At 42.8% G+C, this 19,327-nt stretch overlaps 1 protein-coding gene across 2 annotated transcripts in view; it reads right to left on the bottom strand.

The window, feature by feature from the left end:
- Nucleotides 1-19,327, bottom strand: part of SSH3 (slingshot protein phosphatase 3) — a 33,837-nt gene continuing 14,510 nt past the window's right edge. Inside the window, exons 5-14 of one of the 2 annotated variants that reach the window (XM_070727714.1) lie at nucleotides 18,941-19,012; nucleotides 15,478-15,543; nucleotides 14,877-15,071; nucleotides 13,796-13,889; nucleotides 13,424-13,552; nucleotides 7,720-7,766; nucleotides 7,283-7,429; nucleotides 5,841-6,041; nucleotides 4,126-4,561; nucleotides 1-1,685 (exon numbers count right to left, since the gene is read on the bottom strand). In XM_070727714.1, the coding sequence (XP_070583815.1) occupies nucleotides 1,236-1,685; nucleotides 4,126-4,561; nucleotides 5,841-6,041; nucleotides 7,283-7,429; nucleotides 7,720-7,766; nucleotides 13,424-13,552; nucleotides 13,796-13,889; nucleotides 14,877-15,071; nucleotides 15,478-15,543; nucleotides 18,941-19,012 (1,837 nt within the window). In that variant the 3' untranslated portion in view covers nucleotides 1-1,235. The remainder of the gene's footprint in view (nucleotides 1,686-4,125; nucleotides 4,562-5,840; nucleotides 6,042-7,282; nucleotides 7,430-7,719; nucleotides 7,767-13,423; nucleotides 13,553-13,795; nucleotides 13,890-14,876; nucleotides 15,072-15,477; nucleotides 15,544-18,940; nucleotides 19,013-19,327) is intronic. The other variant, XM_070727724.1, reaches the window with a different exon arrangement.

The raw sequence follows: 19,327 nt of genomic DNA, 5'->3' as shown, positions 1-19,327 counted from the left end.
CAGATATTAAAATATTTACTTTTTTTTTCTTCCATAGATGTTTTGGCTCATGTCCATTATGGATACAATGAAACTATTTCTCCTTGAACTTCTCACAACCGATAGTGAGTGAGGTAAATGTATTAACAGGTCCATTTATTGTTAACTGATCGCATAATGAACCAGGCCTGAACAGCTTTGCTTCACTAATAAGCCTGGGGAAGCTTAATCTCATAAACTGCTGTGAAGAACTCATTAGTTGCTTCCCAATCTGTTAATTGTGAATTGCTTTTGTTGCTCTTTGTCCAATCCCATGGGTATTTTTTTTCACTTACAGGCTGAATTCTTGCAACATGCCCACCCATGGCTGTTTTAATCATGTTTTCTTGAACTAAGCAAAGTTGTGGGATTGGAGGCCACAAAGCAGATGAAATCAAAGCATGGTCTGGCATAGAGTACAGACCCAAACCCAGCAAGAAAAAAAAATGAGAGCAATCCAATTTTTGTCAATTCGCAGAACCTCAGGAGTGGAAAGCATTACCTTGAGGAAGGCAAGCTATTCTTTCCCTGTTCCTTTGGTTAGGATTAGGAACAGATGATGCTTCAAAAAGAAGACATAAAATCTGAGGTTACCAAGTGGAAAATGAATGAACTTTATTTTCAGGCTGTGTGAAGCTGGCAATGGCACAGAAACTGTAGGTACACAAAAATAAAATGCGTACTTCATTCCCCACTTGGATCACAGTGAGAGGATTCAATCTTAAACTTTCTCTGTAAAACAACCTTTGGCCTATTTAGAAGGCTCACGTCTGACTACAATTTTCACTATTGTGCTGGGTGAGGAAGGATGACCAGAATTCTAGTCCAAAAATCTGAAAAATATCAGATTCGGCCAGGACAGAATATGAAAGCAGTCAAAGCAAATTAAAGGACAGACATCCCTGCCATATGAAACTTAAAACCGTGACATCTTCAGGGCCCTTAGAAGGTCAGTAACACATAAATGGACAAAAAACAAAACCAATACGGGTCCTTCCAACACCCATGTTGCCATTTCCCATAGAAAGGAGAAAAAATGCACTTGGAAAGCAGCTGTGGTCTCTTTTCGGAGTAGAGAAGTTCTCTCCTCCTAGGCAGTGTACAGAAAATGTTATTTCCTCAGGCTAAATATCTCAAATGTGTCTTCAATTTTGGCATTCCATGAAATATTTTGCTTACTGACAGTAGAAAGGGGGGGAAAGGCAGAGAAAAGGTCTTCAGACTGAATTGGGGCCCATGTCAACACTGGCCTGGCGCACAATCTGTCGAGACCTGGAACATGGCAAGGAAGGTGGCAACTGGTGCTTCTTGGAAATATCAGGATTCATCTGTCCCTCAAATTCCTTGGTCCGACTCACTACCAGGGCAGCATCAGCCAGCTGAGCCACTGAGAGGCGATGCTGCAAGGGGGCCTTGCGCCCACACGAGCCAGACCCTTCCATGTGCCGAACAGTTTTATGCACTTTGCCTGGTGCCGGGTGGTACGAGAGCTGTTTGCAAGGCTGAGCGTGGACTCTGGGACCTCTGCTCCGTCCCCTATGCCCTGGCCTCCGTCCATATGCCTGCTGGTCTCCTGGAAGGGACGATTTCACTGTGACTGGCTTTTCATTTCCTTCACTTTGGGAGGGTGGTTCACAGGTCTTTCTTTCAGCATGAAGAAATACCTGCTGAGAGAGGGAGAACTCATTGAGTTGCACATCACCAACTTTATTAGATTCTCTTTGATTTACTTTGGCTTTATTTGGCCATGCCACACATTCAAATTCATTAGAGAAGTCAATGCTAGGAATGGTTAGTGCAGGGGTAGGCAAAGTTGGCTCTTTTATAACATGTGGACTTCAATTCCCAGAATTCCTGACCTAGCATGATTGGCTCAGGAATTCTGGGAGTTGAAGTCCAGAAGTCATAGAAGAGCCAACTTTGCCTACCCCTGGTTTAGTGAAACAAGGAGAAGGGGCAAGCGAGGAACACACTGGTATGATTCCATCAAAGCTGATACAAAGATGAACATCCCACAACTGAAAGAAGCTGGGCTTGACAAGAGAACACGTGCCTATAGTCGCCAAGAGTTGAACATATTTAAATAATTAAAACCAGAGGTCCACAATCTTTGTAGCTTGGTGGCCCGGCCGGGGAGGGGCAACATGAGTGGTGGGGTGGTGCTCATGGATGCATGAAGCCCTAGCATGAGTAACAGGCTGGTGTGTGTATGCAAATGCCTGCCAGCCCACTGCTCACACAAATTGAGCTGCATGCGCATGTGTGCTCCAGCAACCACTCACATGGCCCAATTCTGAATAGGCCATGGCCCAGTAGTGGGCTATGGCCTGGGAGGTTGGGGACCCCTAGTTAAAACTACTAATTCCTCTGTCACTTGAGTTTCCATATTCCATTCCTCTTGGTTAACTGGCTTGGAACATTTTCATTTTAGAAACAAAATGTTGGGCAGCTACTGCTAAGGCTGGAATGCTTGTAATCTCTCTTAGAAGTATCTAGTTGAATAATTTTACAATTACCGGTAAGCTTTTTTTAGGTCTGGCTGCTCCATCTCTATTCATTTTATTCTGATCTTTTTCCTGACCTGATTTATTAGAGGAAATCATTTATGCAGTAATTTGCCACTTTGAGGAATCATCATACACAACCCTTAGTAACAGAGGGTCTTAGAGCCTTCTAGACTGCAGTCAATCAAATCCATTACTTAGATTCTACTTCTTAGAAGATGAATTTAATTTTAACTATTGATAAGGTGCTTGCTCAGGTGAGGTCATGTCGATGTCTGCTTTGAATTGTGCCTCGCATTTTACTAATTTTAATGCAAGAGAGATTACACATTCTTCTTTTAGGAGGAGTCATAGGGATACTCCTGAAAAAAAACCAAACAGACTCAAAACATCTATATTTCAATATCAGTACCAACATTACAGGCAGTCCTTGGTTAATGATAGTAAATAGAGATGGAAACTCAGTTATTATGCGCCACTGTCATAAATAGCAATAGCATTTAGATTTATATACTGCTTCATAGTGCTTTTTAGGGCCCTCTCTAAATGGCTTACAACATGTTAGCAGCAGCACTTTTTAACAGAGCCAGCATATTGCCCCAACAATCTGGTTCCTCATTTTACCCACCTCAGAAGTATGGAAGACTGAGCCAACCTTGAGCCGGTGGTGAGATTTGAACTGCTGAACTACAGCCAGCAATTAGCTGAAGTAGCCTGCAGTGCTGCACTCTAACCACTGTGCCACCCCGGCTCATAAACTGACATCATGTGATCATGCTGACTTACTACAGCTATTCCAGCAGTTCCAGTTGCCATAGTTAGGCAAATCTTGCATGGTTGTTAGGCACGTTGTCGTGGGATTGCCATTTGAAATCTCCAGCCAGCTTCCCTATTGACTTTTTCTTGTTGAAAACTGGCAGTGAAGGGTGGCAAATGGAGATCACAGGCCTGTAGGAATTCTGTGATGGCCCCCAGCTCTGAGGATCAGCCATTAATCTCCTCAGTCAGTGTTGTAACTTAGAATGGTTGCTGAACAAATGGTCATTAACTAAAGGACATCATCTTTTAAACAGTATGCTTTTATTTATGGGTTTACCCTGATATTTTTTAAATATATAATTGTATTTCTAATTGTAAACCACTTCAAGATTTCTTTAATTGGAAACCATTATGTTTTAAAATAAATAAATATCTGATGTCAGTTTTACTCCCCTCTAATATTCTAGATTGTAAAGAGTCTCTCTTTTCTGCTCTCCATTCACTCCTGCTCAGGTACCTTTACACCAGTGGTTCTCAACCTTTCTAATGCCATAACCCATGATGTGGTGACCCTCAACCATAAGTCTAGCGCCAATTCTCCCAACAGAGCTTTAAGATGATTGGCAGGAAGGTCAGAGGGACACCCCCACTGTAAACGCCTGATTGGTCAGATTGTAAAAATATGTTCCAAGGTGCCAGAATAGAAGCTTTGGTTCCTAACTAACATCATGGGAAATTTGTCTTATCCCATGGTCTTAGGTGGCCCCCATGAAATGGTTGTTCGACCCTCCCAAAAGGGTCCCGACCCCCAGGTTGAGAACCATGGCTTTACATGATTCTGTACCTCTTCTTCAGGCGTGCCCTCTGTCACACAGACATGTTCTGGGCTATCCATCTCACTGATGCTGCGCATAATTGCATAAAGGTTAATGCGTTCCCGTCGGTGTGCGGGCGGCTTCTCAGGTACTTTCATGGTAGCCAGGTGTCTCCGCACCTCCTCAGCTCCTGAATCATCCGATGCCCCAGGTTCCTCTGCTGCCTGACGACTGAACAAGGGGCTGCCTATGGCAGGCAAAGGATAACTGGGATTCTCAGAAGGCTCATGTAAAGGACGAAAACAATACTGGGGAGTTGTTACTGGCACTTCCGGTTCTTCATCTGAACTGCTCAGAGTCTCGTACTCCAGGCTTCCAGAATGATCACTGCTGGCATCGCTTATATCGGAAGAGCCTCCTGAAGGGGCGTCTCCTGCCTTTTGTTCCCACAGGCTGCTGTGACGGCTGCATGAGAAACATGAGAAGGTTAGGACATCCTGGGATGTAAAGAGTAACACCGTATTTCCCCCCCCCTGTGTATAGGAGATTGATGAATGGCAGGTGAGCAAGGAATCCCTTACCACCTTTTATAAAGAGCTAAATATATGGACCTAGAACAGTAATGGCAAATCTGTTTTTGATTCACGTTTATTTATTTATTAGATTTGTATGCCGCCCCTCTCCGTAGACTCGGGGTGGCTCACAGCAATAATAAAAACAATGTACAACAAATCTAATATTTAAAAGTAACTAAAAAACCCTTATTTAAAAAGCAAGACATACACACAAACATACCATGCATGAATTATATAAGCCTGGGGGAGATGTCTCAATTCCCCCATGCCTGATGGCAGAAGTGGGTTTTAAGGAATTTACAAAAGGCAAGGAGGGTGGGGGCAATCCTAATCTCCGGGGGGGGGGGGGGGAGCTGGTTCCAGAGAGTCGGGGTCGCCACAGAGAAGGCTCTTCCCCTGGGTCCCGCCAGACGACATTGTTTAGTCGATGGGACCCAAAGAGGGCAAACTCTGTGGTACCTAACTGGTCGCTGGGATTCGTGCGGCAGAAGCCGGTCCCGGAGATATTCTGGTCCGATGCCATGAAGGGCTTTATATGCAGGACCCCAACTGCCCCTGCACCTGCGCACACATATACTCCACCCCCATGTATGCGCACAGGCCTCACTGAAGCCTGGGTCAGTGAAAAAGATGGTCAAACCAGAAGTTTGGAAAAACAGAGTCCTTGGAGAGGGGCGGCATACAAATCTAATAAATTATTATCATTATCATTATGAAGACTCTGGAGAGTGAAACGGCCTCCCCCAAGGTTGAAAATTAGCTGGCCAGGGCACACATGCACGCTGGAGCTGACATAGAGCAATGTGTTGTGTGTCCACCGATATGACTCCCATAGGTTCGCCATCCCTGACCTATAATGAAGTCACAGGAGATAACTGTAAAATGTATTTACCCCTGCTTGATTGGCCCTTCCCAAAGTACCTTTCTTTAGCTGCTCCCCACTGAAATTTCCACCAAATCCATACAAATGAGAGGGAACAGAATAATTACCACCCTCTTTGTATAGCCCTATTGAGGCAAATGTGCTATTTGCAAAGACTAGCATTGTGCAGATTTGCCTATAAAATAGTATAGGGCAGAAGAACCAATTTCAGTAGAAAGATCGGATCAGGCAACTGGATATTGGTTCGGATCAGCCCATCCATAATGTCCTCTTCCCTTCCAATTACCTGGCATCCAGGATGCCCTGGTAAAGTTCCAGCTGTCTCATGAAGCCTGGATTGGGGTGAACGATTGGTCGCCGTTCTCGCACGTGAGCGAGAGCCCGTTCCAGTGACCAACCGTACTCCTTCATGGCATAGGCAATCACAGTGGAGCCAGAACGGCTTACTCCCATTTTGCAGTGCACCAACACGCGAGAGTCTTGGGTCCTGTGAGGGAGAAATCATGGCCATGAACAGGACTACCGCAATACCCAGAACAGAAAGAACTTCCAGGTTCTTGAGTGACTTCCTTAAGCACAGATTGCTATGTTATGATCAGAAGTGAGCAATGCTTAGTACAGCTGCATTAATAGAGGGATAAAATCTAGGTCTAGGGAGGTACTAATACCACTCTACAAAGCCCTAGTAAGACCACACCTAGATTACTGCATCCAGTTTTGGACACCACACTATAAAAAAAAATATTGAGACTCTAGAAAAATACAGAGGAGAGCAACCAGGATGATTATGAGCCGGAAACTAAAACACACAAAGAGCAGTTACAAGAACTGGGCATGGCTAGTCTAGCAAAGAGAAGGACCAGGGGAGACATGATAGCAGTGTTCCAATATTTGAAGGGCTGCCACAGAGAGGAGGGGGTCAAGCTATTCTCCAAGGCACCAGAAAGTCAGACAAGGAATAATGGATGGAAACCAACCAAAGAGAGATTTAACCTGGAAATAAGGAGAACATTTCTAATAATGAGAATGATCAACCAGTGGAACAGCTTGCCTTCAGAGGTTGTCAGAGCTCCAACAATTGAGACTTTTAAGAGGAAATTGGACTGCCATTTGTCAGAAATAGTGTAGGGGGGGGATTGGACTAGATGACCTACAAGGTCTCTTCTAACTCTGTTACTGTTACAAGCTTTGGAAAGGAATTCCAGAGCTGTTCCCACCAAGGATGGTGAGTTGTGATTCTGAGTCAGGGATATCCTTCTTGTTTTTTTAAACAAGTGGCTTTGACAAATGAGGCAAGGATTATTTATTTCTTGGTTCCCATAGATAATTTCCTGTGGTTTCTGTCAAAAACTCTTTCTGCAAAACTGGATTCAGAGATTCACAACTAGCTCTTTGCCCGCGATCAGTTCTGCAAAACGCAGAGATGTGCTCAGCCTCTGCTGGAAAGAAGAGTGAATAAAGAAGCAAAAGGAGAAATTCTTTCCAGTTTTGCAGACCCTCTTAAATAGCTACTGAAATGTGATGTATGCATACATAACATTTGATAGGAGACGATGCTTCTTACAAAACTCTTTCTTACTTGAATCATTCCATAGAAAACACTAAAGCTTGCCACTGTGCACAAAGTGCTATTAACTGGTTTAGGCCAAAATTAAATTAAACTCTTTACAATACATGCCAGCTTGACCATGTTTGCATATGACAATCATCTTGATGCCCAATTCTTACCGAACATCTGAAATGAAGTTGTGGGTCTCCTTCCAGTATGGCAGTAGCTGTGAGGCCTCTTCATCATAAATACGCACATTACTGTATTTGAAATGCTCTGGGAAGAAGTTGTCAATCTCACGAGTCACGTTGAGGATATGGCTGACTCTAAAGATAGGTAAGAAATCAAGTGAGTTTTCCCAATCCACTCTCATAAGAAGACTGTTAACTATTGCTATCTATCTAATTTTAGCAGTTTCTTCTATCCCAATTTACCAAGCCTTGCCCTGTCTCCTAAATTTTCCTCCTGCAATTACTTGGTGTCTCAGGATGGAACTTAAACCAAGGGTTGAAAGTATTTCCAACAAGTCTGACCTGAGAGGCATGTTAAATAGCTATCTCAAAGTCCAAGGATAAACCTCTAGCATTCTGAGCAACATCTTAAAAAGATTACAAACCTGTTCTTTTGGAGCTCCTCAAGGTTGGCTGCATTCCATTCAGAGCCCTGGCGGAACAATACAAGGTACACAACTCACTCTCGTGTTGTGTAAGCTAGTAACAAATCTATGTGCATTATGGACTTCTTATAGGGATATATTCAGAACATAACTATAAGCAAAGTCAGTGGTACAAGCCTTCTTGCTCTGTACATTTCAGAGTGGAATGAAGTAGAAAGTACTTTTTCATGCTATCCCATGAGACAGTTAGGGAAATAAATGTCACAAAGCCCCTTAAATTCTTTTTAAAGAAAATGTGCAGGGAGCATACTGCAAAACACTGCATTTTGGAGATCACTTATTCACCAATCATCCAAATGTGTGAACGCCATTTGTAACTCTCATTTTGTTGAGTGTGTATGTGTGTGTGTGTGTATGCGCACGGATGCACGTATATTTGAAAATGATTTGGAAAGTCTCTTTTTAAAGTAGAGATACCGTTTTTCAGATTCCGTACAAGCCTGAAAACTTGTTATTCCTTCTTAAAAATACACTAAAGGTGCAGTTGTTTTAATACATCAATTTTTACATGTATTTTATATTTCTTTCAGGTTAATGAAGCAATGAGACACAACTGCTTTAGAAACATAGAAGTCTGACGGCAGAAAAAGACCTCATGGTCCATCTAGTCTGCCCTTATACTATTTTCTGTATTTTATCTTAGGATGGATATATGTTTATCCCAGGCATGTTTAAATTCAGTTACTGTGGATTTATCTACCAAGTCTGCTGGAAGTTTGTTCCAAGGATCTACTACTCTTTCAGTAAAATAATATTTTCTCATGTTGCTTTTGATCTTTCCCCCAACTAACTTCAGATTGTGTCCCCTTGTTCTTGTGTTACTTTCCTATTAAAAACACTTCCCTCCTGAACCTTATTTAACCCTTTAACATATTTAAATGTTTTGATTATGTCCCCCCTTTCCCTTCTGTCCTCCAGACTATACAGATTGAGTTCATTAAGTCTTTCCTGATACGTTTTATGCTTAAGACCTTCCACCATTCTTGTAGCCCGTCTTTGGACCCGTTCAATTTTGTCAATATCTTTTTGTAGGTGAGATCTCCAGAACTGAACACAGTTAAAATGATTCTGCATTCTACTCCCACATGTTCCAAAGTAACAGTACTGGTCACTTTTGAAGCATGCACAGGCCTCATCTGTATGTTATGTGTATTAATGAAATAGTTATAGCATCTCCCAATGAAATCTGTTCTGCCGGGCTCTATGGTATGAGTCTCCCGAAAATTCAATGGTAAAAATTTCAGACACACACACACTTGAAAGTTCAAAAACAATGTTCTTTATCACAAAAGTTCAAAAGAAAGAAAGCACCCTTTTTGTATTGCAAAGAGCACTCATCCCAAAACAACCTTAAGGGCTGTACAATTCCCTTAATCAGTCCTTAAGTACTTAGCTAGCAGCTGTGAAGAAACGTCCTAGCCCTCCTTCTTCCACGAAGTGAGACACACACACTTTGCTCTGCTTTGGTTTCAAAGTCGTGAAAAATCAACAAACAAAGTCCGGAAGCAGCAAAGCACGGTCCTGAAGAAACAACGATCAGATAATCTTCCAAAACGGCAAAGCCAGCATGCTGCTATTTATATCAGCAGCTCTAATTGCTGAAGCCCCACCCAAACACAGGTGGTCTCTCTTATCTCCTGTAATATTTCTTCAATTGGTTTCTTCTATGCATAATTCTGCGCATGCGTGAGTGACAAACACGGATCTTCCAAATCGACCGAAGATAATGGAGATTGGCTTCCTGGGCTGTGTGCCAAGCCCCCCTCTTCCAAGTCACCCTCACTTTCTTCTTCGTCCAAGGAAATTCGAGGTGACTGGGGCTAAACGTCTTTGTCCATCTGTCTGGGAGGAGTTTGACTTGGTGACGCCTGATGAAGTGGACAAGGCCATTGGAGCTGTGAGTTCTGCCACCTGTTCACTGGATCCGTGTCCCTCTTGGTTGGTTTCGGCCGGCCGAGAGGTGACACGGAGCTGGGCCCAGGAGATTACCAACGCTTCCTTGGGGAGGGGAGTTTTTCCAACACTCTATAAAGAAGCGCTCGTGCGCCCCCTCCTCAAGAAGCCTTCCCTGGACCCAGCCGTACTCAATAACTACCGTCCAGTCTCCAACCTTCCCTTCATGGGGAAGGTTGTCGAGAAGGTGGTGGCACTCCAGCTCCAGCGGTCCTTGGAAGAAGCCGATTATCTAGGTCCCCAGCAGTCGGGTTTCAGGCCCGGATACAGCACGGAAACTGCTTTGGTCGCGTTGATGGATGATCTCTGGCGGGCCCGGGACAGGGGCTTGTCCTCTGTCCTGGTGCTTCTTGACCTCTCAGCGGCTTTCGATACCATCGACCATGGTATCCTTCTGCGCCGGCTGGAGGGGTTGGGAGTGGGAGGCACTGTTCTCCAGTGGTTCTCCTCCTACCTCTCCGGTCGGTCGCAGTCGGTGTTAGTGGGGGGTCAGAGGTCGACCTCTAGGTTTCTCCCTTGTGGGGTGCCTCAGGGGTCGGTCCTCTCCCCCCTGCTATTTAACATCTACATGAAACCGCTGGGTGAGATCATCCAAGGGCATGGGGTGAGGTATCATCAATATGCCGATGATACCCAGTTATACATCTCCACCCCATGTCCAGTCAACGAAGCAGCGGAAGTGATGTGCCGGTGCCTGGAGGCTGTTGGGGCCTGGATGGGTGTCAACAAACTCAAACTCAATCCAGACAAGACGGAGTGGCTGTGGGTCTTGCCTCCCAAGGACAATTCCATCTGTCCGTCCATCACCCTGGGGGGAGAAACATTGACCCCCTCAGAGAGGGTTCGCAACTTGGGCGTCCTCCTCGATCCACAGCTCACATTGGAGAAACATCTTTCAGCTGTGGCGAGGGGGGCGTTTGCCCAGGTTCGCCTGGTGCATCAGTTGCGACCCTATTTGGACCGGGAGTCACTGCTCACAGTCACTCATGCCCTTATCACCTCGAGGCTCGACTACTGTAACGCTCTCTACATGGGGCTACCTTTGAAAAGTGTTCGGAAACTTCAGATCGTGCAGAATGCAGCTGCGAGAGCAATCATGGGCTTTCCCAAATATGCCCATGTTACACCAACACTCCGCAGTCTGCATTGGTTGCCGATCAGTTTCCGGTCAGAATTCAAAGTGTTGGTTATGACCTATAAAGCCCTTCATGGCACCGGACCAGATTATCTCAGGAACCGCCTTCTGCCGCACGAATCCCAGCGGCCAGTTAGGTCCCACAGAGTGGGTCTTCTCCGGGTCCCGTCAACGAAACAATGCCACTTGGCGGGACCCAGGAGAAGAGCCTTCTCTGTGGCGGCCCCGGCCCTCTGGAACCAACTCCCCCCGGAGATTAGAATTGCCCCTACCCTCCTTGCCTTTCATAAGCTACTCAAAACCCACCTCTGCCGCCAGGCATGGGGGAATTAAGACCTCTTCTCCCCCTAGGCTGATACAACTGTATGTATGGTATGTTTGTACGTATGTTGGTTTTATACATTAGGGGGTTTTAAGTTAGTTTTTAGTATTGGATTTTTACTGTATATTGTTTATGACTGTTGTTAGCCGCCCCGAGTTTTCGGAGAGGGGCGGCATATAAATCCAATAAATGAAATGAAATGAAATGAAATTGCACTACCTGACTCTGTCAGCAGTAAAACAGGCCTATGACATGTTGATGTTTCCCCTGCATCCACCTCCACATTCCTTGGGGCAGGAGCTGAGCCAGAGCCAACCACAACAGAAATCCTAGGTATATATTCTCAGAAGTGAGCGCCGCTGAGTTAATTGGGATACATACCTAAAACCTGCTAAAACCTGTTCCTACACATGCGCAGAAGCATCCCAGGCGGGTGGGTGGAGCCTCCCGCCCCCACCGGTTCACAGAACAGGCCAAACCAGGAGTAACCCACCACTGATATCCAGGATATACAGCGTAAGATAATCATACCCAGCTTTTTCCTAAATGAAGCAGTTTCCAATTTCCCCAGAGGCAACTTCATTGTAGATCAAACAGATCCCAATTTGTTCCCCTTTCACTGTCAAATCTTTGGCAGCTCACTCAATAGAATACAGCATTATATTTGAGCTTCATTTATTAAAGAGAACAGGACAAAGTAACAGAAGTGTTAGAAGCGGGATCGCTTTCCTTTTTAGAACCCAGTGGATCCCACAGTTAATTAAGGTAGAGATTTGTCCAGACTTTTGCTAAGAGTCTTTGTGGAATTGATGAGGAGGCTATCTAGGGGGCACGGATCTGAATTGCCTTCAAGATAAGAAATTACTGATTTTCTTGTAATGTACATGTATATATCCAGACTAGACTGTGTTGTTTCTCTGTTTCATATTATATATTTAGATATATGCATAATTTTATAGTTATTTTAGTCATGTTTAGTGTACATTGGAGGTGGTGACCTTTTGAGAGTTGTATGCAATGAAATTTCATTTTAATGCATGCCGATTAGTATACATTTAAAGTGACAATAAAGTTATTCTAAGTCTACTACAGCATTCACGTTATTAAAATCCAACTGTCTTCTCCTCTTTCCCAACTTAATACAGTCTTCAGTTTTGCAGAGAACAGAACATGCAGAGTTCCGTTGCACATGATGGGGCAGAGGGAAACCTATTATTTCAAGGCTCAGGGCAGACATAAGGTTTGCTTCAATTTCACACCAAAGCGACAACAATCTTCGGGAAGAAGAAATTGTGTTACTTACACTAACACAAATTTCTACATAGCCACTGGAATAAATGTTAGCAATAGTAAATATAATATCAAATTAGAGATATCTGCAGCTAGTAATATAGTGAGAGGCATTATTTGGCAAGGCAGTAACTCTCATAGGCTTTATTGCAGGCTGTTGAATTAAACAGGTCATAGGCGGTCTATTTTGTATCCTGTTACTTGAAGAACCCACTCTGTCCCTAAAGCAACGTTATTAGCGAGGAGGATGCTATTGCTGCATTGGAGAAATACCTGAATTTTTATATCCTGTATCATGGCTTTTATTTGCAAATCGCCCCAAGTCATTCAGGTGAGATGAGTGGTATATAAATTTGATTGATTAATAAATTAATTAATGTCCTGGGGTGGAAAGTTCATTACAGAATTATAATTTTTTTTCCAGGAAAATTCAACTGTACGTGATAAACTCCCAAATGAGGCCCATTGCAAAATACTAGGTTTCCACTTTCACAATTCCCAATCAAACATTAGCCATGTGAATTGGAATTCCGAGAACTGGAGTTCAGTTGGAATGGCTGATTTCTATGCTACTTTTAACAGAAGCCTGCCAGATACAACAGGGGTCTCCACCCCCCCACCCCCACCAATGCCACATATGTCTAAAATTCCTTTTATTTGGAACAGCCATGTAGCAGAATCTTAAAAATCTTAATGTGTTCCTGTTCTCCCTTACTTTATCTTAATGTGAATTAGGGAGAGGTCGGAGACATTTACTCTGATTAGTTTCTCAGAAGGGAGTTAAGCTGTGCCTGTCTGATCATTACCCTGGTAGCTGATTTTCCTCCAGTCCTTCAAGGCTGTTCCCTACTCTACATTATCAATCAAGGGGCACTAACTCTAATCTCTGGAGTCCTTAACCCCTGGAAGGCTGACCTCAGAGGCCCCCTCTTGTATTTTCTTACCAAGTAGAGGTAGTCAAAAATCTTAGAAGGCCGATCCATCTGTGCCATGATAAGCAACATTTCGTTGTCAATAAACTCCTTGTAATTTTCAAGACTACAGCCAACCCGCCGCTCCAGTTCTGTACGAATCTGTGGAAGAAGATAATTGATGTTATCTTCCACTTGGGCTTTTTCCTAATTACACACCCCCTATTCACTACCCTGCCATATAGATTGAGACTTCCCAATCCCCCCCAATCCTTTATCTTCCTATGAAGAATTGTCATGTTTCTTGTGCTCATGGTCCCGTCTATTCACACACTTTGCCATTCCCGTTTTCCCCCACACTCCCATCACCTCCTATTCCAAGGTCCTCTGGTCCCAACATCCCACCTCCTTGGAGGTGATGTTCTCCAGGTCAGTGGTGCCCATCACCTCACGCAGCTTGGCCCGGATCGTCCGCTCGGTCACGTCCTGTTCTGTCCGCCTGAAACACAGAGATGGAGGGTCGGCAAAGCTCTCGGCCCACTAACACCTGTCCCCACCTCCCCAGCTGCAGGGGTATAAATCTAATATCATTCTGAACCTTAACATTTCCTTACAGTAATTTACTTCTTTAGGCCTAAAATATGCCAGAGGGTTAATAATGGGATTTGAATAGCATCTCCCACTCCACATTGCAATTTTTCAGTCTAGGTTATTGGGCTGGACTTCAGAGGCAAGACTCAAAAAGAGGGGATGGTATGTGTGGTAAACTGGGGTGGTGGCTGGCATGCCTGCAAAGAGGGCTCTGCGTGCCACCTGTGCAGTGATGAGCTCCCACAGGTACTGCAGAACCGGTATAAAAATTTTGAATATTTTTCTTTTTTTCCCTTCTGCGCTCTGGGTATGTTTTTGCTATCACAGTAAATGAGGTTGAACGTGTATAATTTTAGAAGAGCTGTGCGTACATGAGTGTGTGTACATACACATAGAGGTTACATAGTAAATAGTGTATATTTTTGTGTGCCCGTGTGCAATATGTATGTACACACATGGCATATATATACATATAATTAAATAGTATATTTTTGATGCTCAGTAATAGTAAATAGATAGGGAAATTGTATCTCTTTGAGGCAAGGAGAGGCCAGGCACCCTAATCCCAACCCAAATCCTTGATGTGAGTGACCTTAAGTTGGCCACCTTTAAGCCAGTCACATGACTTTTAAACCCCCCCCCTGGTCACATGATCAAGCCACTCCCACCTGGTCACACCCACAAAGTAAGCCACACCCAGTGTGGTAGCAAAATTTCTGCAGCCTTTCACTGCACCTGTGGCACACGTGCCATAGGTTTGCCATCATGGCACTAGACTGACTGGGATGGTTACCCAAAGGTTGCCTGGGGTTGGGATTAGTGCATTGTATAAAATCCTTCTAGGGACCCTCACAGGCCTACAATTAACTTCAAGGGGAAAGGGGGCATCACTGACTGGTCTGAGAAGATGGAGGGAGACGTGGGCCGCACAGATTCCAGGTCAGACATGGCTAGCCACTCATTAATGCAGCTCTGGTCAGAATTCACCGCCTTCTGATACCACTCGGTCCAGTTCAAGGTACCCCCTCCGGGAAAATAGTTGTTGGAGACGGCTTCGTTGCATGCTTTGTGCAGCACTTGCAGTGCTGACCTGAGAGCAGAGAGAGCAATTAGACCCTGAGAATACGAAGCCATACTTAAAAGTGTTCAGAGCAGGAGAGATCACATTCAAGAGCTACCATAACCTGTAGCAGTTAGCCCATCTTTTCATTTTTCAGATAAGAATTACTGAGTACAGGACAACTGAATATATTTCCAATAGGCATCATAAAATTTAAACCTGTTTTTTATAAAAATATGATTGACAACTAAAGTACTCCAAATTTCCCTTTTACATTTGGAAGCTACTGCTGTCATGAGAAAAAAGCAAAATATCTTTTTTTCCCCTTCACAGAATGTGGGGCAGCAATAATAGTTTCAGCATCTTCCCTGAAATTCATTTATTGTCTTCTATGGATATCTTAAACATTGTTCATCCAATCAAGAGTCTTGCTCACCACATTGTCTGGACAGAGATGGGCTTAAAGATCCGCGTTTGTCCCCCACATGTCACACTGAAGCCCCTAAAAAAGAATAGGAGAGTCAACTGTTAAATATCTTTGTACTCCAGGAAGAAGGCAGATATCTGGAACAAGTAATTTATAAAATGTATGTATATGTGTGTGTGTGTGTGTGTGTGTGTGTGTGTGTGTGATATGCAACATATTTTTGCTTGTAATGAAAAGGAAGGGAAACTAGTATAGATCTATTTCAAGCTACTTTGCTCTCACCAGCTAGCCATACCCTTACAGGGATTTGAACCTGGGGAGTCTGCCTGTAAAGCAGTAGCTTTAACCTCTAGAGTACAAATTTTCTTCCTCTCAGCTTGTACTAGGGAAGAGTTATATGGGGGTTTTTTTCTGTCGGATCACCCTGGTATACCCAAATATTCCTCCCATATTTGGGTATACCAGGGTGATTCGACAGAAGTATATGTATGTGTATGTGTATGAGCCGCCCCGAGTCTACAGAGAGGGGCGGCATACAAATCTAATAAATTAATAATAATAATAATAATAATAATAATAATAATAATAATAATAATAATGTGTATATGTATAGTGGTACCTCTACCTAAGAACGCCTCTACTTACGAACCTTTCTAAATAAGAACTGAGTGTTCAAGATTTTTTTGCCTCTTCTCAAGAACCATTTTCCACTTATAAACCCGAGCCTCCGAAACTGTAACTGGAAAAGGCATGGAGAAGCCTCCATGGGGCCTCTCTAGGAATGTCCTGGGAGGAAGCAGGGCTGGAAAAGGTGGGGAGAAGCCTCCATGGGGCCTCTCTAGGAATCTCCTGGGAGGAAACAGGGCCTCCACCCTCCCTGTGGTTTCCCCAATCGCACACATTATTTGCTTTTACTTTGATTCCTATGGGAAAAATTGCTTCTTCTTACAAATTTTTCTACTTAAGAACCTGGTCATGGAACGAATTAAGTTCGTAAGTAGAGGTACCACTGTATATGAATATGTGTGGATATTATAATTATCAATATTGACTGATATAAGCTTATAGTATACACAGGGAAATTGTGCTCCTAATTGTTTGTTTGTTTTATATGTGTGTGTGCGTTATGTGTATTTAATTTTTTTTAAAAAATATGGAAACAGCAAAAAAAAGTGCTATCTAGGCGGATCCTGGAAGTATGATAGAGCAAATGCCCTTTGGGACAAAGGCGAGAGAGCCACAGACTGGGCAACCAGCATATAAAAGGCATCTCAGTTCACCGAAGGATTGGAGGGGGCATAAGAAACGTTTCAGGAGAGACCCTCCCATAGTTTTCTGGAGAGTAAAAGAAAAAGAGGAGAGAAATACTTTCAGTTTTGCAAGGTTCTGTTAATGAAACCTATTACAGTGAAGATGGAGCTAGAAGTTCCAATTGTATCTCTTGTCTACCTTGCAAGACTTACAGAATGAGAGCCTTTTCTGGGCCCCGACTGCTAGAATATCACGATTCCCTAGAAACCAGGCTCAACCTGCTAGCCTTTTGCAAGGAGATAAAGGCTTGATTTTGTCATTGAACCTGGAACTCTGACAGTGTGGGTGAGTCATTTCTTGGTTGTGTTAATTGTTATAATGATTAATGCTGGTGTGGGGGGGGGGGGTTTCCCCCTTGATTGCCACTTATGTTATCCTGTTTCTCCCAAAATAAGACATCCCCTGATAATAAGCCCAACCGGGCTTTTGAGTGCATGGCAATAAGGCCAAGCACTTATTTCAGGTTCAAAAAAATGTAAGACAGATTTTGGGGGGAAATTCAGTATTTATTTCATTATATCATTTTTATTGTTTTTAGATACTGTTAGCTGCCCAGAATCAGGTACTTGAGCTGAGCGGCCATGTAAAAAATTAAAGAAGTCTCTTGCTTTTAATCCTGCCACATTAACAGGTATTCTACCTCCACTTATGCTTATTGTGGTTTACATGAGGGAGTTACTACTGTACTAAATTTTAAACTATAAATCCATTTGGGATTAAAAAAAATTTTTTTTTTTGAAAGAATCATGCAAATTGATTGTGATATATTTTGAGAATAGCAACAAATGACAAAATGAGATAACTAGCACTGTAATATTAAACTACAAGCTACATAAGTTATATACTTGCTTCTGGTATTCTTGATGTAAGAACAAAAGGCCATTGCATTACAATGTCACATTTCATCACTTTTTTGGGAGGTGACTTGCTATTGTGACTTGCAGCAAAGGTTCTTTTTAAAAAAGGAACAGATGGGAAAAAATACAGTACAGAAATGGTCATAAGATAAAAAGGGAAGGATCTAACCCAGAAACAAATGAAATCTTTTAGTGGTTTAGAATATACTTTATGCCACTTCTATTTGTGGAATGGAAGTAGAGATGGTATCACTTATTTATTCCATGTGGACACTTGTGACATGAAAAGAAAATCAGATACACTTTGTATGACCTTTCATTATAGAACAGAATAGAATTTTATTGGCCAAGTGTGATTGGACACACAAGGAATTTGTCTTGGTGCATATGCTCTCAACGTACATAAAAGAAAAAGATACATTTGTCAAGAATCATGTGGTACAACACTTAATGATTGCCATAGGGGTCAAATAAGCAATGAAGAAACAATCAATATTAATAAAAGTCTTAGGATACAAGCAACAAGTTACAGTCATACAGTCCTAAGTGGAAGGAAATGGGTGAAAGGAATGATGAGAAAAACTAGTAGAATAGAAGTGCAGATTTAGTAAAAAGTCTGACAGTGTTGAGGGAATTATTTGTTTAGTAGAGTGATGGCATTTGGGGAAAAACTGTTCTTGTGTCTAGTTGTCTTGGTGTGCAGTGCTCTGTAGCAACGTTTTGAGGGTTTGTGTCCAGGATGTGAGGGGTCAGTAAATATTTTCCCTGCCCTCTTTTTGACTCGTGCAGTATACAGGTCCTCAATGGAAGGCAGGTTGGCAGCAATTGTTTTTTCTGCAGTTCTGATTATCCTCTGAAGTCTGTGTCAGTCCTGTTGGGTTGCAGCACCAAACCAGACAGTTATAGAGGTGCAGATTACAGACTCAATGATTCCTCTGTAGAACTGTATCAGCAGCTACTTGGGCAGTTTGAGCTTCCTGAGCTGGCGCAGAAAGAACATTCTTTGTTGTGCTTTTTTGATGGTGTTTTTGATGTTAGTTGACCATTGTAGGTCTTGAGATATGATAGAACCTAGAAATTTGAAGGTCTCTACTGTTGATACTGTGTTGTCTAGTATTATGAGAGGTGGAAAGGTGGAAGGGTTTCTCCTAAAGTCTACCACCATTTCTACGGTTTTGAGTGTGTTCAGTTCTAGATTGTTATCCCAGTCTATTTATATATGAAAAGCAAGCTCCTGAAAGAAACTTAAAATAAAATAAAAAACTGTAATTATATGGAATAATATAAAGAAATAGTTCTCTTACCCATCGCCATCAAGGAAAACCTGTGTGTCACTCCAGAGTGGAAGCACCATACCCAGTGTACAGGTAGCCAAGCTATTTGAGAAAGAGAGAAATAAGGAACTTGAAAGCCTCTAAAACAAGCATTATACTGCATGTTTGCTTTGGAGATTGGTTTCTTTAGCCTTTATCTGGGTCCTTTCCTAAACTTGCAATCATTCGATAAATACTGTAAAAATAAATATATTATCAGCAAGTTTTCAGTCAAACAGATGTTTCATAGCAGAGAGACTATATTATGCAGGCAGGAAATATTTGTAGTGGCTAAGAAGAAAACACACAACATTTTTATTTTGCTTCTTAATTTGAAATTCTGCTGTAGCAAACGTTACTTGCTTCCAGCTGAACTCA

This window comes from Erythrolamprus reginae, chromosome 1, assembly GCF_031021105.1.
Source record: "Erythrolamprus reginae isolate rEryReg1 chromosome 1, rEryReg1.hap1, whole genome shotgun sequence".
In the NCBI taxonomy this organism is placed as follows: domain Eukaryota; kingdom Metazoa; phylum Chordata; class Lepidosauria; order Squamata; family Dipsadidae; genus Erythrolamprus; species Erythrolamprus reginae.
Note: the sequence above shows the minus strand (reverse complement) of the source record. Positions and strands in the feature narration are given on the sequence as shown.